The following is a 24,176-nucleotide window of genomic DNA, read 5'->3' on the forward strand; positions in this document are numbered from 1 at the left end:
TGGTTCTCAAAGGGAACATTCACACTTCTGCGTAAACATGTAATGCATTCAGATCCATTACACAAAACCCAAATAGCATCTGAGGACATGTGTACACATGTATATTGAAGAAAAAAAAAAAAAAAAAATATATATATATATATATCTCTCTTTTCCATTGGAGACAATGGAGTTGATTTACTAAAGGCAAACAGACTGTACACTTGCTCCAGAGCTTAGTCAATGAGAGGGAGCTCTGCTGACTTCCATCATCCAATCATGCGCAAGCCAAAGTGCCCCTTCTTTTTTTTTTTCCTCTTATTTATTTTATTTATTTTTCCTTGTATGTGATTGGGTATTCTTTGTAGAGTTGAGCTTTACCTCATTTACTAAGTTCTGGAACAACTGCACTTGCAAAGTGCACCGTCTGTTTGCCTTTAGTAAATCAACCCTAATGTCTACTTCACATGGGGATTAGAAAGGATATGGCTGTTAAATGCCATACGCTCAGTTTATTAGTTCACTTTATAATCTATCATTTTTTCAGGAAAGATTTGAAGTTTAAACCCAGACGTTTTATTTATTTATTTATTTCCCTTTCATTTTGTGAAGGGTTTGCACCTTCCCATTTTGGATATATTTTTTCCCTTTTATTTATTTTTTTTTATTTCCTTTTTTAAGTAAAGTTAAGTTGGCACCTTTTTCTCATGTCATTATTACTGTCTGTGTTTTTTTCCTGACCCGGTAATAACTGTGGCACTTGTTCCTTGCCCTGGTGTCACAGGGACAGGAAGTGAGAAACTCTCCAGTAGGGATCAGACGGTAATAAAAACTTGACAGATCTGGCTAAACTGTTCATACAAGTGTTTTGTGTCCTGATCTTATACATGTATATCTTGTTCTTCTCCTAGCTAAGCGTGTCATTTGTCAGACATTGGGTGTGCTGAGGGACATTGTGGAGAATATCTCCAGCGAGGGCACCAAGTCCCGGCAGATCTGTTACCAGTCCATGCAAGAGGCAGCCCAGCTTTCACTCACCCTCTTCCCAGCGTACATCCACCAGTCTGGTATGTAGCAATTTCTACTTTCATATACCAAATGTCCACTTCTTGTTTTACCCAGGTGTCACTGAATTTTGGAACCACAGCTTGTAATGTCACCTGCTGGTGGAATCTGAACCTGCACCCCTGTTGCATAAAGCGAGTGCATTGTCGGACAGGAGCAGACTGCAGTCTTCTGAGCAGCTAAATTGGGTTCTTGCTTTATCTGGACTGGGGGAAGAGGTCAAATGCAGACTTAAACCTGTGAACACAAGTGATACCACCTGGAGCGGTAGTTACCTTGACATGGGCAGAATGCCTGATGGGTTTTATTGAACTGGCCAATGTCTCCTGACATAATGGTTACTGTAAAACTAGAAGTCCTGTTTTTAAATAAGTTTCTTTCTATAAATTATATATAGAGGTAGAAATGGGAGACTAGCATGTGCAGACTTGTTTTTGCAGGCATGCTCCTGAACTGTCCTTATTCCTCACTACATGCTTGTTCTGGGTCAGTCATACCATGACAACGCCCAAGATAAAGATGCTGAAGTGTGCCACCGCTCTCCCGCGGTAATCAGCAAGGTTGCACTGTCAATTTCAAAGCCCAGTCTTGCAGTGAGTGGAAGAGGCTCCCACCACTGCTGCACTCCCTACCTTAACCACTTCCCGACCAGCGCACGACGATGTACGTCGACAGAATGGCACGGGCAGGCATATTGGCGTACATGTACGTCCAATATTCGTTGCCGCCGTGCCATCGGGAGCGCGCCGCCGGCGGCGCGCTCCCGCGCTGGTCGGGACCCCCGTGAGTCCGGTCGCGGGACCTGCGGACTCGATCGCCGCGGGCATCCCCGCGATCGTCTCACAGAGCGGCCGAATGGAGGAAATGCTGTATAAACAACATTTTCCCATTCTGCCTAGCAACTAGTGACGCTGATCTCTGCTCCATGTGATTGGAGCAGAGATCAGTGTACACTAAATGAAAGCCCAACCCCCCCACAGTTAGTAACACACCCCTAGGAACACTTAACCCCTACACTGCCACCCACTGGTTAACCCTTTCACTGCCAGTGTCATTTACACAGGAATCACTGCATTTATATAGCAGTGATTACTGTATAAATGACAATGGTCCCAAAAATGTGTCAAAAATGTCCGATGGGTCCCCGACAATGTCGCAGTCACAATAAAAATCGCAGATCGCCGCCATTACTAGTAAAAAAAAAAATAATAAAAAATAATTAATAAAAATGCTATAAAACTATCCCTATTTTGTAAACGCTATAACTTTTGCGCAAACCAATCAATCGCTTATTGCGATTTTTTTTTTTACCAAAAATATGTAGAAGAATACGTATCGGCCTAAATTGAGGGAAAAAAATGTTTTTTTTATATATTTTTGGGGGATATTTTATTATAACAAAAAGTAAAAAATAATGCGTTTTTTTCAAAATTGTCGCTCTATTTTTGTTTATAGCGCAAAAAATAAAAACCGCAGGGGTGATCAAATACCACCAAAAGAAAGCTCTATTTGTGGGAAAAAAAGGACGTCAATTTTGTTTGGGAGCCACGTCGCACGACCGCGCAATTGTCAGTTAAAGCGACGCAGTGCCGAATCGCAAAAAGTGGTCTGGTCTTTGACCAGCAAATTGGTCCGGTCTGAAAGTGGTTAACCTGCTTTGGCACAGCAATGATCACAGGGATTTAATGAAGGCTTTCAAATGATGGCATCCAGTAAGGCACCTATTAAAACAAGCTGGCTGTGGCCACTGATATCTTTACTGTGATGTGTTCCTTTTTTTTTAATAAGATTTATCGCTAGATAGTGTTGACAGTAAGCCCACAGCAATTATAATATTTATAGGCTATTTAAGCCAGGCCAGATTCACGTCAGTTATATAGTGATGTACAGTTAACCCACAACGATCACTTAAGTGTTTCTTCACTGTAAAACAACCACATTAAAGAATGATTGGTTGTTGCGGTGCAGTGCTCATTGTCAATTGTCTTACCAAGTAAAGTGTCTACGTAGTAATATAGAATTTGTACATTTGCAGATAACACGCCACTGTCTCCCTCTTTTATAGATGTCACAGAGGAAATGCTGAGCTTCTTCTTGGCCTTGTTTCAAGGACTTCGGGTACAAATGGGAGTTCCATTCACTGAGCAAATTATACAAACTTTCCTCAACATGTTCACCAGGTAATCACACAGCTCTGTCTGTCTATCCAGCACAATTCTGGAGCGAGAATGGTGCTTACCCAAAAGCACTTTTTAGCAGTCCTGTAAGCTTTAGTGAAGTCACTTGCGTTCCACCCAAAAATGGAACTTCCGCTTTTTGGGTTCCTTCCTCCCTCTGGTGTCACATTTGGCACCTTTCAGGGGGGAGCAAATACCTGTATAATCCAGGTATTTGCTCCCTCTTCCGGGCATAGTTTGCCACAGGCTCCGTGGTAATCTAGGCCATTTCCGGCCTAGATTACACACAGGTCCCAGAAGACAGCAGGGACCAGTGAAGACGCACAGCATGACGTGCAGAGCATTGGAACCAGGCTTGCGAAGCCGCAAGGCTTCGCTTCCTGATTCCCTTACTGAAGATGGCGCCTCCACCTCAGAGCCGAGAGACCGATCGGGTGAGGAGATCACGGGCGCCCTGGAAATGTGTTTATATTTTAAAAGTCAGGAGCTGCAGTATTTGTAGCTGCTGACTTAAAAAAAAAAAAAAAAAAAAAAAAAAAATTTCGGTGGCACTCCGCTTTAATGTTTTACATTTTAATGCCAAATTACAAGCCCACTGCTGATCTGGTCCAGTGGACCTTTTCGGGTCTATTGATCCAGGGTTTGGGGTCGGTAAAGCCCTTGTGACTCAGAAACCCTATCAGATACCCAGATTTTATTTTGCATGGAATGTTTGATGCAGTTTTTACTGCCAATGTGTAGGTAGGACAATGTAACCACTTCAGCTCCAGGTCTTTTCTGACATTTTTTTTGTTTACAAGTTGAAATCAGTATTTTTTTTACTAGAAAACTATTTAGAACCTCCAAATATTCTATATTTTTCTTTTAGCAGAGACCCTGGAGTATAAAATGGCAATTGTTGCAATTTTTATCTTACGTGGTATTTGCACAGCGTTTTTTCAAAAAATCTATAATCCAATTTTTTGGTGCAGTCTAAAAGATGGTTACGCCAAGTAAATGGATACTGAATGTGTCCTGCTTTAAAATTGCGCCTGCTCTTGGAATGGTGACAAACTATGATACTTAAAAATCTCCATAGACCACGTTTTAAATTATTATATTTTTTTTTTCTCGCTCTGACATTCGCAGCGATGCTTCCTGTGGGGGAAAACACTGTGTACATACAGCTCTGTTAAATTTTTAGGTTTCTGTGATGTAAAAAAAAAAGACACAGAAATAATTTCAGCAACTCTTTCCACCTTTTTTATTGTGACCTATAGCTGTACAAATCAGTTGAAAAAAAACAAACTGAAATCTTTTAGAAAGGGGAAGTAAAGATAAAAAAAAAGTAATGTGGTTGCATAAGTGTGCACACCCTCTTATTACTGGGGATGTAGCTGTGTTCAGAATGAAGCAATCACATTCAAACTCATGTTAAATAGAAGTCAGTACACACCTGCCATCATTTTAGCGTGCCTCTGAATAACCCCAAATAAAATTCAACTGTTCTAGTAGGTCTTTCCTGACTTTTTTTTTAGTCGCATCCTACAGCAAAAGCCATGGTCCACAGAGAGCTTCCAAAGCATCAGAGGGATCTCATTGTTAAAAAGGTATTAGTCAGGAGAAGGGTACAAAAGAATTTCCAAGGCATTAGATATACCATGGAACACAGTGAAGACAGTCGTCATCAAGTGGAGAAAATATGGCTCAACAGTGACATTACCAAGAACTGGACATCCTTCCAATATTGATGAGAAGTAAACTGGTTAAGGAGGCTTGCAAGAGGCCTACAGCAACATTAAAGGAGCTGCAGGAATATCTGACAAGCACTGGCTGTGTGGTACATGCGACAACAATGCCCTGTATTCTTCATATGTCTGGGCTATGGGGTAGAGTGACAAGACCGACGCCTTTTCTTACAAAGAAAAACATCCAAGCTTGGATAATTTTGCAAAAACACATTGGAAGTCTCCCAAAACATGTGGGAAAAAAGTGTTGTAGTCTGATGAAACCAAGGTTGAACCTTTTTGGCTATAGATACGTTTGGAGCACACTGCACATCACCAAAAGAACGCCATACCCGCCCTGAAGCATGATGGTGGTGGGCGGCATCATGCTTTGGGGCTGTTTTTCTTAAGCTGGGACAGGGGCCTTAATCAAGGTAGAGGGAATTATAACCAGTTCTAAATTCCAGTAAATTTTGGCACAAAACCTTCAGACGTCTGCTAGAAAGCTGAACGTGAAGGGGAACTTCACCCTTCCATCATGACAACCACCCAAAGCATACATCCAAATCAACAAAGGAATGACTTCACCAGAAGAAGATTAAAGTTTTGGAATGGCCCTGCCAGAGCCCAGACCTGAATCTGATTGAAAATCTGTGGGGTGATCTGAAGAGGGCTGTGCACAGGAGATGTCCTCTCAATCTGACAGATTTGGAGTGTTTTTGCAAAGAGTGGGCAAATATTGCCAAGACAAGATGTACCATGCTGATGGACTCATACCCAAAAAGACTGAGTGCTGTAATAAAAATCAAAAGGTGCTTCCACAAAGTATTAGAGTAAGGGTGTGCACACTTATGCAACCTTATTTTTTTTATTTTTACTTCCCTCCAACTAAAAGATTTCAGCTGTATAGTTTATAGGTCACATTAAATGTGGAAACAAATCTGAATTTTTCAGGTGTGTTCAGACTTTTTATATCCACTGTATGTGTGCACAACTTGTGTATGTTATTGATTTTTATTTTTTTATTTTTACGCTGTTCCTCTAATTTTTTTTAAAAAATTTTTTTATCACTTATTAGGGTTAGGGACGAAAGCAATTTGTGTATATGGAGAGGTTTTTTCCATACATTTCTCCTATATCCTTGTACTCCTGTGAAAGCAACTGAAAAACATTACTGACTGAAATGCACATTATCTCTCCCCCTGGCAGGCAGCAGCTGGCAGAAAGTATCCTGCAGGAGGGCAGTGCGGGGTGCCACGTGGTGGAGAAGTTTCTTAAGATCCTGCAAGTTGTAGTGCAGGAACCCGGCCAGGCCTTTAAGCCGTTCCTGCCCAGTATACTGTCCCTGTGCATGGAGCAGCTGTACCCCATTATCGCTGAGGTATGTGTGTTTCAGGTGTAGCTTCTCGCTTGTCTTTCATTTGTCAGAATGTCTCCCTTGCTCAGGTTACCTGTGTTCTGTTGCTGAGCATACTTTGATATAAGACTTTATGTAGTTTACCTGTTGGCTCACAAAAGTTTACAGACAAATGATGCTCAAAACAAGGCATTGGTCAGGTGATCTCACTCAAAGGGGAGGATCAGTGTTTAAGCCAATTGGCTGGCTCTTATTGGACAATCAGTCCTTTAAAGCCTAACTCCAGAAATACTATGGGGCATTATTTACTAAAGGAAAATCCATTTTGTACTGCAAGTGCACTTGGAAGTAAAGTCTCTGTAGATCCGAGGGGGACATGCGAGGAAAATAAACAGCATTTTTAGCTTGCACATGATTGGATGATAAAATCGGCAGAACTCCCACTCATTTCAGATCTACCCCTTAGATTTAGAGCGACTGCACTGCCAAGTGCAATTTCAAGTGCACTTTGCACTTGTAGCTTGCACTTGCAGTGCAAAGTGGATTTACCTTTCATAAATAACCCCCTATAACTTCAAATTGTTCCTTTTGGACCAAGCTGACCCAAGTGAATGATTTCCCTTACTAATCCATGCAGTGAAGTCATCCACATGCCTCTCCCCCTCTTCATTCATAAAAATACAAGGCTTCCTATTGATGGCAGAACAGCACTCAGCCCAACTTGTTTTTGTTCCAGGAATAGGAAGTCCCTCTTTCGGAACACAGTGCGATATACTGTAGGTAGCTGATGCTGCATACAGTAATGGGAAGAGATAGCCAGCCACTGCACACTTCACCGGGCCCGAGTGGATCTCCATGATTTTAAGCCCCAGAGTGGGGCGAAACATTTTGGGGATGTGGCCTGGATCAATCGAGCCGAGGCTGCTTTTACCTGCTAACCACTCAGCCTGCCACCGCACACCTCCCCCGGCCTATCTCCTTCTTATTTGTGCAGCGTGCTTTGTGTCTGGACTGACCTCTCCTCAGCCTGCACCCTCACCAATCAGTGGCATCCAACTCATCAGACCTCGATAGCCTGAGCGGGGGACCCTTAAGGATTAATCATGGGTCACAGTGATGCTGCATGCATACAGTTATTATAGCGCTAACAACCACTGCATCAATTGGTAAAGGAAATAGTTTGTCTATTTAAAGTCATAGTAGTCATGGAGCTTTAAGCCTCATTTATTTTGGTCTCATGGCCAATGCTCTCCAGACTGGTCACGTGGAGCATGGAATTACTGTGGCAGGAGGATCAGAGTTTAAGGCATGGACATTGTAAGATATTATACCATAGGGTTGATTTACTAAATCTGGTGCACACAGAGTCTGGTGCTGCTGTGCAGAGTAACCAATCGGCTTCCAACTGGACCTTGTTCAGTTAGGCTTTGAGAAAAAGCCTAGGTTCACATTGGGCCGATTTGACATGTCAGATCGGAGCTTATTGCCGGCAATGGCACCGTCCAAATCGGTGCAACACTGACTTTGCAGCTCTGCACTGATTCCCAAAAGTAGTTTCTGCATTACTTTTGGCGATTTCAATTGTCAAATCGCCCCCAAAGTTGGACTGAAATGCCGGTTTGAAATCGTGCGAGTTCAGCTGAAGTTTTCAAACCAACCATTCTCCCAGAGTGGGAGGTTTTAGGGCCCCACTTGAAAATGCGCCTGTACATTGGTGTACACAGCCTACTGCATTAGTGTTTGCACCTCCGATCACAAACATACATACATGCATGTATATCAGAAGCACAGTGGACGGTGTCAGTTTTTTTTTTTTTTTTTTTTGCTCTTCTTTTACCCTCCTATGAGTAATCAGTGTCAGGAGGATCAGGATGGGGTGGGGGGATTTAATACTATAGATCTACATCAGAAAAACTTTTATCAATTATAAAGAGAAGGAAATCTGGATTTTAGCCACACTGAAGTCTCTAGTTTTCGGTGCTATAAGTGAGCCTATCTGGTACATCACATGGAAATATCTGTTTCTCGCCTCTTGAAATGTAACACTGTAAAGTCACATGTTATTGCTATGTATTCCTGTCTCGCATCTGGTGCTAATTACCTGGTTCTTCCTTCAGCGCCCCTCCCCAGATGTGAAGGCCGAACTGTTTGAACTATTATTCCAGCTTTTACATCACAACTGGAGGTATTTCTATCGATCTTCTGTCCTGGCTAGCGTGCATCGTGATGGCGCTGATGAGCCAATGGAGAATCAGGCTCAGTTTATTGCAGTGATGCAGGTGAGAACAAAGCTAGAATCATTACATTAGATGGTGAGCTTCTTCAGACCAAAACTAATGTGAAATGATGTGCACTCAGTAAAGCAGAAAATGTTGGTGCTATATTATTGTCTAACCCAAATAAAATGATGAATCCTGTTTTTAGGGCAAGCGGCATGGTAATTGGTTGGTTAGCCTTTCCAGATGTGTGCGTCTTTTCTGCCCAGTCACTGAGCATGTGGTTGATATTTCTGATTATTCACTGGGGGGGGGACATAGCAGACCTTGGAGGTTTAATACCTGCCCCCCTCCCTTTTGAGGCTAGGCTTCTGATCTTCGTTCTGTGAGGTCAGACACTTGAAGCCCTGTTGTCTACTACTCTATAAAGATTTTTAGATAAGACTTTTGTTCCTCTATCAATTTGGATCAAAACCATGCTATTTCTTTTGGGTTATCCTTAAAGTGACCTGCTCTTGCCTTGCTCGGGCAAAGCACAGGTTCACTTCAGCTTGCATATCCCTAGCAACACATGCCTGCTCTATTTTGATCCCCCACCGCTCCATTCATCCATTTGGGGCAAAGCAAATATAAGTGTAAGCTCCATATCACTAGAGTTGTAACTGATTGGCCCATCGCTCTCGCATGCACTGAAAGTACTTTCTTTTGGCTCCGAGCACTGCACGGAGCTTTGGAGGAAGGGGATTGAATCTCTGGGCTTACACTGTCAAATCAGTAGCTGTGGCCACCCCAGACTTTTCTTCCTTCTATTTGAATAAACCTGCTGTCAGTTGTGCTTCTAGGTTATAGAAGGCTGCAGATCTACAATGTGAGATGTAATGAAGCATCATTTTTATTTATTTTGTTTTTTCTTTAGGCATTTGGACAGTCTTTCCTGCAGCCTGACATACATTTATTCAAACAAAATCTCGGATATCTGGAGACCCTAAACAGCAAACACAAACTGTACCACAAGGTGAGATGTGGTGTAGTAGTTTCCATGATGTAATTGGCACTAATATCAGTATTTTTGTTTTCTGTGTTATTTTACCTATCGCAAAATTTGTTTGCTGTTGACCACTTTATTTTGGTAATTTTTCTGTTCCCCGGTTATCATGGACCCCATTGTCGGTCTTTGTGGTCAGTCTCATTTCTAGCTTTTTCTTCCCTTAGGCAGACATTACACGGTTCGAATTCCGGCCGTGTTCAGCAGGAACCAGCTGAGATTTGAACCATGTATGGGCAGGCAGTAGTGATGCACCGAAATTTCGGCCGCCGAAACATATCGGCCGAAAATGCCCTTTTCGGCAATTTGCCGAAAGAGAAAAACGGCTGATAATGGAGCCGAAAATGGGGTGTGGCTCCGCCCTGGTGCCGCCCATCATGGGGGGTGTATAGCGCTGGAGAGCCGCCTCCGCCGCTTGTTTGATCACAGCGCCGGGAACATCACAGCTTTCATTTCAATAGCTGTGTGTTCCCGGCCGCGCGCCATCACACGCAGCCCCTCCCCCTTGTCCGGGCACTTAGATAGACAGATCATCCCCAGGATTGGACGGATGATCTGTCTATCAAAGTGCCCGGACAAGGGGGAGGGGGTGCGTGTGATGGCGCGCGGCTGGGAACACACAGCTATTGAAATGAAAGCTGTGATGTTCCCGGCGCTGTGATCAAACAGGCGGCGGAGGCGGCTCTCTTCCCTACACAGGCTGCAACAAAAGGGGACACACAGGCTGCAACAAAAGGGGACACACAGGCTGCAACAAAAGGGGACACACAGGCTGCAAAAGGGGACACACAGGCTGCAAAAGGGGGGGGGGACACACTGGCTGCAAAGGGGGGGGGACACACTGGCTGCAAAGGGGGGGGGGACACACTGGCTGCAAAGGGGGGGGGACACACTGGCTGCAAAGGGGGGGGGGACACACTGGCTGCAAAAGGGGGGGGACACACTGGCTGCAAAGGGGGGGGGGGGGACACACTGGCTGCAAAGGGGGGGGGGGACACACTGGCTGCAAAGGGGGGGGGGGGACACACTGGCTGCAAAGGGGGGGGGGGGACACACTGGCTGCAAAGGGGGGGGGGACACACTGGCTGCAAAGGGGGGGGGGGGGACACACTGGCTGCAAAGGGGGGGGGGGGGACACACTGGCTGCAAAGGGGGGGGGGGACACACTGGCTGCAAAGGGGGGGGACACACTGGCTGCAAAGGGGGGGACAGACACACTGGCTGCAAAGGAGGGGGGACACACTGGCTGCAAAGGGGGGGGACACACTGGCTGCAAAGGGGGGGGGGGACACACTGGCTGCAAAGGGGGGGGGGGACACACTGGCTGCAAAGGGGGGGGGGACACACTGGCTGCAAAGGGGGGGGGGGACACACTGGCTGCAAAGGGGGGGGGGACACACTGGCTGCAAAGGGGGGGGACACACTGGCTGCAAAGGAGGGGGGACACACTGGCTGCAAAGGGGGGGGACACACTGGCTGCAAAGGGGGGGGACACACTGGCTGCAAAGGGGGACACACGGGGACACACTGGCCGCAAAAGGGGACACACTGGCCGCAAAGGGGGACACACTGGCCGCAAAGGGGGACACACTGGCCGCAAAGGGGGACACACTGGCCGCAAAGGGGGACACACTGGCCGCAAAGGGGGACACACTGGCCGCAAAGGGGGGGGGGGACGCACGGGTACACACTGGCCGCAAAGGGGGGGGGGACGCACGGGTACACACTGGCCGCAAAGGGGGGGGGGACGCACGGGTACACACTGGCCGCAAAGGGGGGGGGACGCACGGGTACACACTGGCCGCAAAGGGGGGGGGACGCACGGGTACACACTGGCCGCAAAGGGGGGGGGACACACTGGATGCAAAGGGGGACACACTGGATGCAAAGGGGGACACACGGGGACACACTGGATGCAAAGGGGGACACACGGGGACACACTGGATGCAAAGGGGGACACACGGGGACACACTGGATGCAAAGGGGGACACACGGGGACACACTGGATGCAAAGGGGGACACACTGGATGCAAAGGGGGGGGGGACACACTGGATGCAAAGGGGGGGGGGACACACTGGCTGCAAAGGGGGGGGGGACACACTGGCTGCAAAGGGGGGGGACACACTGGCTGCAAAGGGGGGGGGACACACTGGCTGCAAAGGGGGGGGGACACACTGGCTGCAAAGGGGGGGGACACACTGGCTGCAAAGGGGGGGGGACACACTGGCTGCAAAGGGGGGGGGACACACTGGCTGCAAAGGGGGGGGGACACACTGGCTGCAAAGGGGGGGGGGGACACACTGGCCGCAAAGGGGGACACACTGGCCTGCAATGGGGGATGCCTCCTGTACCGTGTCCAGTCTCTGACCACCTCCTGTACCGTGTCCAGTCTCTGACCACCTCCTGTACCGTGTCCAGTCTCTGACCACCTCCTGTACCGTGTCCAGTCTCTGACCACCTCCTGTACCGTGTCCAGTCTCTGACCACCTCCTGTACCGTGTCCAGTCTCTGACCACCTCCTGTACCGTGTCCAGTCTCTGACCACCTCCTGTACCGTGTCCCCAGTCTCTGACCACCTCCTGTACCGTGTCCCCAGTCTCTGACCACCTCCTGTACCGTGTCCCCAGTCTCTGACCACCTCCTGTACCGTGTCCCCAGTCTCTGACCACCTCCTGTACCGTGTCCCCAGTCTCTGACCACCTCCTGTATAAAAATATTTTTTAAAAACAGTCATTTTCGGTATCGGTGCTGTTTCGGTATCGGTTTCGGTTTTCGGCCTAGTGTATTTTTCATTTTCGGTATCGGTTTCGGCACCAAAAAACCCATTCGGTGCATCCCTAGCAGGCAGAATGTACTGATCAATCAACTTGGGTACAACCAACGTGCCGGGTTTTACCTGCGACTTGTGGTTGCAGGAAAGAAGTTCTCTACGTATGGCTGACCTTTATTTACGATCTCTCTTTAGAGCTATTTTAAAACACACTTTTGTTTGAGGCCCCTTTCAGACTAGGAAGACTCCAATCAGATCAGTAGGGGATCTGTCCGCTGATCCCCTGCTGAGCAGAGTGGGCAGATGACAGGTCTGTGTCTGCTCAGTTTCTGCAGAGCAGAAACGGACCGAGCCCATTCTGCTCTATGGACCAGCGGGTGTGAACAGACACTGCTGTCCGCTTTACACCCAACTGCCCTCTGATCCAATCCTCCTAGATGGAGGGGGGAATTCGGGAGCACGGCAGCATTGTTTCCTTACCATCACAGCAAGCTACACAAGGTTGACTTAATAATCATTGAAGGGAAAAAGAAGAAAGATTTTCGGGACTTTGAATGAGGCTAGTAGTAGTACTAGTAGTACTAAAGTCAATTTATTATTTAGTTACCATGGTTATCTTGGCCATTTTGGGGTCAACCACAGCAAGAAACGTATATACATGCATACTGTTCTTTGGGTTTTATGTGACTGTTTTTTGGATTGTAAACTATTATGAAATATTAGTCCATGATTTATTGTGTGGAGGCTGTATGCCCAGAGCATTTTAGAGGTTGATGCCCAAAATGTTTGTATAGCATATCATGGACTATACAAAATAAATCATTATTATAGTCACTTGACTTATTCTCTTACTGATGTGTGCTTCATCCAAAGTCCCAATTCTGTTCTCTCCTTTCATATACAAGGTTGACTTCATGGCAGGATCAGTAGATGTATATGGGACTTGCATAGGAAACCAGAGAAAACTGCCGCACATACTTTTTCTGATTGGAGGACATAGTTCAACTTTCATAGAGTAATTTACCTTATTAAATTGTCCCTTTGTAGTAAAAAAAAAAAAAAAAAAAAATCCCCCCTCCCTCAAAAAGTAAGCACTAATCAATTTCTGCAGATTGGTGTGGTCCATAGCATTGTGGTAGAGTTACAGGTTGCTGTGCTAAGGTTATTTTGGATGCTGGATCATTTGGCTTGTGCATATCTACTTTCTGGTATCCATGCTTCTTGAGCTCTACCCAGCCACACTGCCAGACTCCATACAACACCTAGTGTTAGAGCAGCTGTAGCCCTTGTCATCTAACACGCTCTCTTTTCTCTTTGTAGAAGCTTTTCCGGGCCATGATGCTGCCACAGTTTGTCAGTGTTCTGCTCCAGGTTCTCATTCACAAGTCCCATGACCTCCTGCAGGAGGAGATTGGCATAGCTGTCTATAACATGGCATCTGTGGACTTCAGTACTTTCTTCTCCGCCTTCTTACCGGAGTTTCTAGCTGGCTGCCAGGGCCTGGACACCAACCAGAAGAATGTCCTAGGCCGAAACTTCAAAATGGAACGGGTAAGATCCCCACACAGCACTTCCTTCACTTGGCACCTAGGTGGATGATTCTATACCCATCATGCACACTGTGTAATAGGTTGTCAGGTTAGAACATGCTTGATGATGGGTAATAGCAGTAAAGTCCTAGGAAGGGAAGGAATGGGTTTTTTGGTCACATACCCTTTTTATCATGCAGTACAATGCAGACCTTCACCCTCATTTTGTACCCTCTTTAATCCTACTTATTGCGCCCTCCTTAAACATGATTATATATATATATATATATATATATATATATATATATATATATATATATATATATATATATATAAATATAAACCCTTTTTCTGCTGTTCTTGTCCCTACACTTGCATCTTTCTCGCCTTAGTGAGAACAATGCAGCCCATACTGCCTGCAGACTCTTGGCTCTCAAAGTCGTACATTCCAGAAGATTTCAGGCAATTCCAAAAGCTCTGGGCTTGCAGGCTATGGCAAAATTTAAACAATCTAAATCCCTAGGCTAGAGTGTTGAGTGCACATATCATTGTGGAGGGTAGCAAAGAATACCAGGATGTTAAGGCACAGATTGTTTGTCCTTTTTACTTCCTGGTAAATGCACTATTTAAATTGTTGTAAAATGCTAATGTAGAAATCTGTATTTATTGTTGAATGCAGGCTGCTGTTTTTTCATTAAAATTTTGTTTTTTTTAAATACTCTATTTAGAGGTTCACATCAGAATTCTACATAGCAATAAGTTACATTCAAATTTAAGCAGGCAGCCCATATAAGGTAATAGTGACAACAATAGACAAATATCACTTGGTATAGAAAAGTGTATTGAATATCAAGTGCCATAGTTCAATTGCTAAAAAGCAATAGAACTGAAAGGGCAAAGACATCCAATGAGAGACCATTTCTGTTTTTATAAATGGATTAAGGGTAAAAGTAAGGAGAAGCAAGTAACTATGGTAAGAGGTAGGGGGGAGATGGGGAGTGGGAGAGAGCCCCTTTCCACTGCAGGATATGCAACTCAGATTCAGGACACAAGCAATGTAAATTCTGCTGAGTATCAAAAAAATATGACCACGTGGTCCACATGATCCCATATGCCTCCATTTTATACTCGTCCCAAGGGATTGTATGTTTCAGATTACTGATAATCTCCAGCTTGTATGCCCACTCAGCCAGGGAGGGAGGATCAGTCCTTCCTCTTCACAATTTGATGGAAGTTCCTCCTTTTAAGACACGTGTATTGCTAAAGAAATTGTGCAAGGATTTTTTTTATTTTATTTTTTGTTAGCAATGCAGTATTGTGGTCTGAACCATACAAACCTCATTGACTGTTGCCATCAGTAAAAAGTATGGGTCATACCACTTATACAGAAATAGGAATAAACCCTTACACTGCAGAAAAGTTCTCATACATTCCCTATTTACTGCCATTTCACAAATTTTATATGTTGTGTATTCAGCTTTTCACAATCCAGTTAGATATATTCAATTGCATTGGAGGGAGAGAGGTACCTATGGGTTTACATACATGCAGCAATCTCCCACACCTTCCTTTCACTGCTGAATCTCCGGCTGTGATAGGTAAAGCTCTGCACATCTTACTTAAGCCTTCCCGCCCCTTCCTACCTCCTGCATATTTCTCTTGGCAAGATATAATGCCCTTCCTAGTGACTTGCCATAAGAGTGTATGTGTTGGGGGCTTGGCAGCATGTTCCATCTCACCCCAACCCAGCAGTGACAGTGTTTTTTGCCACTCAGAACAGCCCAGGATTTTGCCATGATGGCAAGGTGTGGAAGGCTACTAAAAAGGGGTCTAGTGGCTGTAGGTGCCTGTAAGTTTCCTCACTTCTTCTAGCGACAGTGTCTCTTAAAGGAAAACTGATTGTAACCCTTGACTTTCACCTTCATTTTATCTCCCCACACAGGACCTGCCATCGTTTACTCAGAGCGTCCATCGCTTGGTCAATGACTTGCGATATTACAGACTGTGCAACGACAGCCTACCCCCGGGAACTGTGAAGCTGTGACAGACATGAGCCGCCCCTTCCCGCACCTGTCTGCAATGATGGTCTTAACTGCTACAGATGTGAACCCGCTACTCCACTCATCCTCTCGTTTATGTTTTTAAACCTCAAATGGTTTTTAGCACTTTCTCTCCAAGAGATTTCAGTGCCTCCTCCCCCGTTGACTCCATTTAATCCCTTTGTGTAAAGGGGTGTTATTGATCCCTGTGTTCAGGGGTTTCGGGGAAAGTCCCTGTATTTTAACTGTTCTAATGTTCAATTTCACAAACCTTCAATATCATTCCCTGCTACAGAGAATGCGTTGGGGCAGTCGGCCTCGACAGACTGAATTCTGGATTTAAGAAAAAAACATTTAGGCCACTTATCTGCACAAGTCAGTTGAAGTACACACACTTTATTATGTATTGTTTTTATATATTTTTTTTTTGTGTCTTTTTGTTATCATTCCATTGTGAAATTGCAACATTGCTTCTGGCAAATAAAAAGAATGCCTTGTTTAGATCTTTAGCGTCTTCATTTATGGGATACTGATGTTCATTGCTGTGTAAAGCTAAGTCTTCATGACTGCAAGTCCACGTAAAATTTGTCTCTTGCCATGGGAACGCTAATTAAAGTGGTTGTAAACCCTCATGAAAAAAAAACCTAGAAGAAAAAGGCATGTTCAGCTAGTATGCATAACTGTGATTGACCGGAGCCATGATGACGTCGCTCCCGCGCATGTGCATGGGAGCCGCCGCTAACGGCACACTCGCTGAAGCAAACGGCAGGTACAAGCCATTGCTTCAGTGTGCATGTGCTGATGACGTTGGCACATGCAGATACAGGTGATATCTCCTAAACCTGCACGGTTTAGGAGATATCTGGGGGAAGCTATAGGTAAACCTTATTATAGGCTTACCTGTAGCAAAAAGTGGATTGTAAGGGTTTGCAACCACTTTAACCTTGCACAATGGAATGAGGAATGTGTTTCTAGTTCTCAAGCCCAATGTCAAACTAATAGGTCATTGTTATTCTCAAGGTAACTAAGCTTTGATGCTCATACCAAATTTAGCAGAATCAAACTATATGAACAAGCTAGGGTTAGACAACGCCAATGGCTGCGGTTAGGTATTTAAAAATATATTTTGAATGCAACAAGTATGTCTAAAGACTTTATATTTCTTTTGGATAGAGTAGGAAATGGTTAACCCATGGTAGTGTTTTTTTCTTTTCTTTTTTTTTTTTTTTTTTTTATCTGTGTCCCATTGGGGAAATTTTCCTTCATTTTCTGTCCTGTATATACAACTTTGTCTCCATTTCCTGGCCCTTCCTCTTCCACATATTGAGACAATGGATTTGCGGACCAGAATTTTTAACTCTTATCTGTACTCTATATTCAAACCCTTCGGCTATCATTCTAGCATATGGGGCGCAAGTCAGACCTTTTACAGATGAGGAGAGGAACTAGGCAGGGATGTCCTCTCTCGCTTCTCCTCCTTTTTATTTTGGCGTTATAATCATTGGCTGTGGCCACTCAAGCTAACCCCAACATTCACGGTGTCTCTAGTGGTGGCAACACTCTCATAAATGTACTTTTCTTTCCCGACGATTTGTTATTATTTATAACAGATCCTATCACAACCCTGCCCAATTTATTTGCAACACTTTCTAGGTTTGAAACTGTCTTAGGACTGAGAGTCAATCAATCCTAAATCAGAAGCATTAGACCTAAATCTTTCTAACTCGGTATGGGACGCAGCACACAAGTCCTTTCCCTTTTTAAATGGTGCACACAAGCACTTCCTTATTTTGGAGTTAAACTCACTCAGGACATTTCCACACAGTTTCAGGTTAACTATACTCCATTGAACAAGAATTAAAGAACTGGCAGATGCATGAGCTTTCCTGGATGGGTAGAATAGCAGCCATTAAGATGACCCTCCCTTGAAGTTCTCCCTTGAAACGTATAATATTTTCGGTCACTGCCGATTCCAATACCATTTACATTCTTTAAAAAAGCTTCAACCGCTGGTTTACAAATTCATTTAGGGTGGTGGTGGATGTAGGGTGGCCCAGTCCACTCTATATGTCAGAGATGTATCTATCTATCTATCTATCTATCTAAGTGGAGAGGTGGACTTGGGAGTTCCTCATTTCTTGCAGTACTACAGGGCTGCTCAACTGGTACAATTATACCAAATATTCTCTACAACATATCAACCTGACTGGGTATGGTTGGAGGCGCAGGCTAGTCCCTCACTGCCTGTGGACCTCCTGATGTGGCTCCTGACAAGAGAGCATTGGGCTATTGAGTTCTTCTTTATCCCACTCCCTACGTCTCTGGGATACGGTGTGCAAACTATATATTATTATTATATGAGGTCTCCCCATTCCCCTGTGGCCCCTATAATTATTAACCCGCACTTTCCTCCAGGACAGAATCCCCAACAATTCATGTGGTGGGTTAAAGGCCAGGATGGCACACTTCATAGATCACAAAGGGATTAGGCAGCAGTCTTCTTTTTTTTTTTTTTTCGTGAGACCCTACAAATGCCCCAGATGGAATCCTTCCGTTTGTACCAAACTATTCACTTTATAAAATCCCTGGGTTCTGATCTGATAGACATAACCATTAGGACCTTGTTTGAAAATAAATGGTGAGGATCCCGGAGCTCTATGGCCTCTTCAACACTCAATGGACTAAACCCTCATACAAAAATGGCATGGGATTCAGATCTAGGCAAGACTATACAGGATGAGGTTTGGGGGCAGTGGTTGACCATGGTGCACAGAGAAATACTCAATACTTCCTTGGTGGAAGCAAATTACAAGGTGCTGTCCAGATGATACCTGGTCCCATTGAGGCTGGTGAGATTGTACCCTGGCACTTCACCCCTTTTGCTTCAGAGGGTGCGGGCAAGAGGGTACAATGTTCCATGTCTGGTGGTCCTGTCCCAAGGTCCAGCGCTTTTGGATCAGAATATTCACTCTGGTCTATTCAGTGACGGGACAAAATCTACCTAATAATCCTGTTTGCGGACCTGCTGGATGAGATCCCTAGACACCTCCAATCTCTCATAATTTTAGCTGCTAAAAAAAATAAAAAATTATAATAGCGCAAGCATGGAAAACCCTAGTGTCAGTCTTGCACTAGTAAAACTCAAACTTTCTTGGCTCATGGCTAATGAAAAATTTAATAGCATCCTTAGGGACAGACAAGCCAGATTTGATGAGGTGTGGCCTCCCTGGGGTTAAATGTGTTCCCTCAGTGGGTTTAAACTGTGGGGGGGGGGGGGGGGTTGGGACTGTCAAGGGGAGGAGACTGATCTGTGTTCCTGTATACTAGGAACACACGATCTGTCTTCAGTCCCCTGACAGAATGTGGATTTGTGCGTTTACACACGCAGATCCTGGTTCTGGCTCTGTCAGGAGCGATTGCCCGGCGGACATTGCGGCCGCTGGGCTCGTGCATCGGCTCCTCAGTACCGCAGCGCATGTGTGCCCCCTATACCCCTTAAAGCGGCTGCCGTACAGCTACGGCGATTCACGCAGGGGAGCCATTCTGCCACCATCAAATGACGGCAGGCGGTTGGCAAGCAGTTAAATACCTCCAAGCTCCATAGTTCCTGGAACTGGGTGGTAGGGGGCATAGGCCAAGGGCAATGTCTCCTGCTTCTTATTTCTGACCCCTTTTCTTCTGCTTTCCACTCCTTCCCTTTTTTTTTTTTTCTTCTCTTCTCTTTAAAGCTCAGTGATATTTACCTTATGGATGTAAGTGGAGAGTACTGAAGTCTTTTTTTTTTTTTTTTTCCATGCCAATGTGGGAAGCTACATTAAGTGACTCAAAGTACCAGCTCAACCTTGTTAAGTGCCCCACCCTCGGGTTATGCTATAGGCGCTACAGTTTGATCAAACGTTACTGAGCTGTTTTCCGGAGCAATATTTCTGACTAGTTTATACCACAGAGAAGGAATGATTATTCCGTATATATGCCCAGGCAGGCAATCGCCTAATTCAACTGCATTTACCTTTTTAAAATTGTTTTTGTATTAGAATCATAAGGATATGACACTTGGTTACCTTTTGAGAGTGTGTGGATCTTTCTGTATTGATATATTATTTGTATCCATTTAGAAATTTGTTAAACTTTTGAATTAAAAAAATCCATTGAAAACAAAAGTGCTAAAAAAAATATATATATATATATATACAGTTTAAATATGTGCAAAGTATTTTGAAATTCATATAATTGTGGCAAAAATAGGAAACCAATCCACAGTGCAATGAAGGTCCGTATATGACTGTGATGGAAAGTACTTTCTGTGCATAAAACCATTTACTAATTCATATATATCCACTAGACCATGGGTCTTCAAACTATGGCCCTCCAGTTGTTCAGGAACTACAATTCCCATCATGCCTAGTCATGGCTGTGAATGTCAGAGTTTTACAATGCCTCATGGGATGTGTAGTTTCGCAACAGCTGGAGGGCCGTAGTTTGAGGATCCCTGCACTAGACCTTCGGAAGATTTACCCCCCCCCCCCCCCCTTCATGACCAGGACAATTGCGTGGTCATGCAATGCCGTAAATTAATGACATTTATGTAATTTTTTTTCCCCCCACAAATTGAGCTTTCTTTTGGTGGTAGTTGATCACCACTTTTATTTTTTTGCGCTATAAACAAAAAAAAAAACACAAACGTTGATTTTGAAAAAAACATTCTACTGTAAAACATACATTTAAAAAAAAAAATAAAAAAAATAAAATCAAGTTTCTGCATAAATTTAGGCCAATATGTAGTCTACGTATTTTTGGGGAAAAAAAAAAAAAAAAATCCTAATAAGCCTATATATTGCTTGTAAACTTTTGTGCAAACCAAACTATGGTGTGTGTGTATATTTATTTGGATTCTACGCAGCCGGCCTGCTATTGTCTGCATTCGGCAACTGGATATTCAGCTTAATCCACTTGTACAAATAATAAAGGCCAGTGTAAAGCCACAGCAATGAAGATCAATACATGACTGTGATGAGAAGTGCTCCTGCGCAATATATAGCAACTTGCCAACTGCACACAGTGGCACACAGTGGCACACAGTGGCAGATCTTAAAATGCTGCTATCCCTGCTTGGATCACCTACAGGAAACTCGGTCCCTCCTCACATTCCAGGTTAGCCATTTAAAACACAAACAGGAGCTCTCCATAGTACACACACACACAGCAATAAAAGCCAGAAAAGGGTTATAGCCCCTTCACCACTAACCAGAGCTAGAGGTTTTAGTTTTAGATCCAGAATGTGACTTGACCATCCACTTGCTATCCTCTACATCAGCACACAGCCAGAGAGAGGTAGGGGCAGTGCTTGGAGCCAGTCGAGTGTCTTGTATTGTATAACGTGCTACAAAGCTGAAAGGAGGAGAAAGTAGATAAGATGATTTTATTAATCTGTAGCTGCTCCTACACTGTCCAATCATAGTAAGGTGACCATGCTGCATTGCCTAACTGCAGCATAGAAAAATCAGGTCACCAAACTGGCTGTGCTGTTTGACAGGGCGGTGTACATTTCTGGACTGAATAGACCAATTAAAAATACTATTGGTAGACAAAACAGGTTCCTTATATGTATTAAATCAGTGTGTTCAGCTGTTTGCCTGGAGTTTGGTCTTAAATAAAACCAGTCACAAGATACATACGTAGTTGAATTCTGAAAATGTTAGCTGCCTGGCTGTGATGCAGATTCTTTGATTCATGGCCTTGAAACACTTGCATCTCAAGGGATTTTGCCATCACTGCCTACATACGTTTTTTGCGTTGGCGACACGGAAAATCCTGAAGGCAGAGGAGCAGCATGGCAGCCAGGTAACTTTGTCATTTCAAGTCCTCTAGGGCAGTCCACATGGTTCTCCCAAGATGGGATTCCTTTGCTTTCCTGTTTCTTTTGCTGTTTTAGGATTAATGTAATGTTGACGAAATGTAATCTGTCGTTTTGGTTCCCTGTTTTGAGCAGTCTGTGTAAAATCTTTTAGTCAACATTTCTAAGACCCCTTTCACACGGACGAACTGTCTATCTGTTTTTCTTCCATCCATCAACGGACGACCATCCATTAACCTCCGCTTCCGTTGTTATAAGTTTTTCTTTTTAACGTACAAGGCTACGTCCAGATCCGTCAAAAAGGATATTAACTGATGTTAACGGACAATGTCCGTCAACGTCCGATCAGTTAAGATCCGTTTTGAAGAAATATTTTTTTTTGCTCATCTGTATGGGAGGCGCAATGCTTTCTTGGTAATTTTCTTAAAGGCACAGAAACTGCTGTAAACAGATCAAAACGGATGTAAACAAGTACATTATTAGATGAAAACGGATATTAATGGAACAGAAGATGGTTGAAGCAACGGATAAGAACTGATACATTTTTAATGTGGCTAAACTGATGGTGCCCGTGTGAAAGGGGCCTAATGCTTTATGTACACCAGATACAATATGTGGATAGCCTTGTCTCCTGGCATCTTAGGCTTGGGGCAAAAGGAAGGTAAGATGATGTCCTGATTTAGATGAAAGAGCAAAACCACCAAAAGATACGACTGAGGCCGAAGAACCACCTTGCCAGAAATGACACCTTGCAAGGAAGGGCTGCCAGCTCTGAAACCCTACAAGCCAAAGTAATGTCAACCAAAAACACAACCTTCTGCGTCAAAGGAAGTTTCTGAAAACAGAGAAGGAAAAGAACAAATTGAGATCCCACAGGGTCTAAGGTGGTCTTTCTAGGGCAGTGATGGCGAACCTTGGCACCCCAGATGTTTTGGAACTACATTTCCCATGATGGCTCATGCACTCTGCAGTGTAGTGGAGCATCATGGGAAATGTAGTTCTAAAACATCTGGGGTGCCAAGGTTCGCCATCACTGTTCTAGGGGAACACTATGCAGCCTGAGCAAAGGCATGAGAAGTAATTTGGCCTCTGAAAATAGACTGCCAAGGCCAAAATCTGAATCTTTACTGTACTCCAGGATGCATATCAAACCCCAATTGGGTCACTTGAAACTGGGAAATAATTAATGACCCCATAAGGAGTGATGAAGTGACCTTATAGTGTTAACCAGGAAATCATGCATCTGTGCTTGAAGGAAATCTGCCATGAAAACTATGGAAGTTGCTATTGGTGATGTCTCCTGAAAAAGCTTAGGAGCCTGGCAGTCATGCTGATGGGTTGTGTCTCTAAGACACGTGTAGATATAAGAGCCTGGCCTTTTCTAAATCTCTATTGCTGCATGCTTGTTCTGTGTCAGTGACTCAGAAGTCCGCTCTACCCAGCTCTACTTCATCTAGCTGTAAGTGTAAAATGAATGAGGACCTGTCCTGAGATAGGAGATGTCACTGCTAATGTGTTTTAGAAATGAACATTCCTATCCAAGCATCCAATCACTGACAAAGGCAATAATGGGGTTGAAGGACCTAATGTACAATAAAGGAATGTGTTGAGTAAAAAACAGTTCTTCATTCACTCTGTAAGGCCAGCTTTTAGACAAGCAATCAAGCGCTCTACATCCTAACAGAAAAATAATAACAAAAAAAAGTATCTATAAATGTTAGCAAATAGTAGACATAACCCTCACCCAACATTTCTTCAACTTGGTATTTACCTAGACATCCCTACCTCTCAGGAAAAATGGAGGAATTGACACATTCCAGATGGACCTCAAACTTTATTGTAGCATGTCAAGAAATAAAATCAAAACAGCACAGCAGGAGATAAAATGTTAATGCGTTTCAAGCAGGTAATGCTGCTTATTCATAACATTGTTATCTCCTTTTGCTCGCTGTGCTGTGAGCAGCCATTCACCCATTTTTTCCTGCTGATCTCAGAGGCGAGCCGGGCGGGCACCTCTGTCTTGGATGTCTTACAAGGTGTGCAGCACTTACACCTTGAGCAGTGTATGTTTATCTTCCCCACCTCTCAAATGGCTCTGGCTTAAAGCTAGCCATAGACCAGATGAATTTTCCTTTTCGAAACATTTGTACAATTTTCTAATTTGTTATTGGGGTAAAATCGAAGTTTGTTTTTCGACTGCAATGAGAAAATTGAGGCTGGATTCATACTTCAATCAGATGCGGCTCACATTTTCTCAGTTTCAGGAATGAATCGGCCCCAAATTTTTGCCTGAATTCTGACCTGATACAAAGCCAAAGACGCACAGGACCCTTGTTCAATCCTCTCCGCAGCCGCCGTGGAGAAGTGTGAACCGGCTCCATTGAGAACCGGGCACACTCTCCTGTCATGTGAACTGGATGTGTGAACCCACACTAGTG

General features: G+C 44.2%; 1 protein-coding gene across 1 annotated transcript in view; it reads left to right on the forward strand.

Annotated features, from left to right (window-relative positions):
• The window catches only part of XPO6 (exportin 6), a 107,168-nt gene extending 90,781 nt beyond the window's left edge, over positions 1-16,387 (forward strand). The window contains exons 18-24 of the mRNA XM_077449290.1: positions 891-1,046; positions 3,110-3,224; positions 6,137-6,308; positions 8,402-8,563; positions 9,417-9,515; positions 13,637-13,867; positions 15,788-16,387. Of these exons, the coding sequence (XP_077305416.1) occupies positions 891-1,046; positions 3,110-3,224; positions 6,137-6,308; positions 8,402-8,563; positions 9,417-9,515; positions 13,637-13,867; positions 15,788-15,889 (1,037 nt within the window). The 3' untranslated portion in view covers positions 15,890-16,387. The remainder of the gene's footprint in view (positions 1-890; positions 1,047-3,109; positions 3,225-6,136; positions 6,309-8,401; positions 8,564-9,416; positions 9,516-13,636; positions 13,868-15,787) is intronic.
• The last annotated feature ends 7,789 nt before the right edge of the window (positions 16,388-24,176 follow it).

This window comes from Lithobates pipiens, unplaced genomic scaffold (assembly GCF_037356315.1).
Source record: "Lithobates pipiens isolate NorthernLeopardFrog02 unplaced genomic scaffold, aLitPip1_a1.2 Scaffold_22, whole genome shotgun sequence".
In the NCBI taxonomy this organism is placed as follows: domain Eukaryota; kingdom Metazoa; phylum Chordata; class Amphibia; order Anura; family Ranidae; genus Lithobates; species Lithobates pipiens.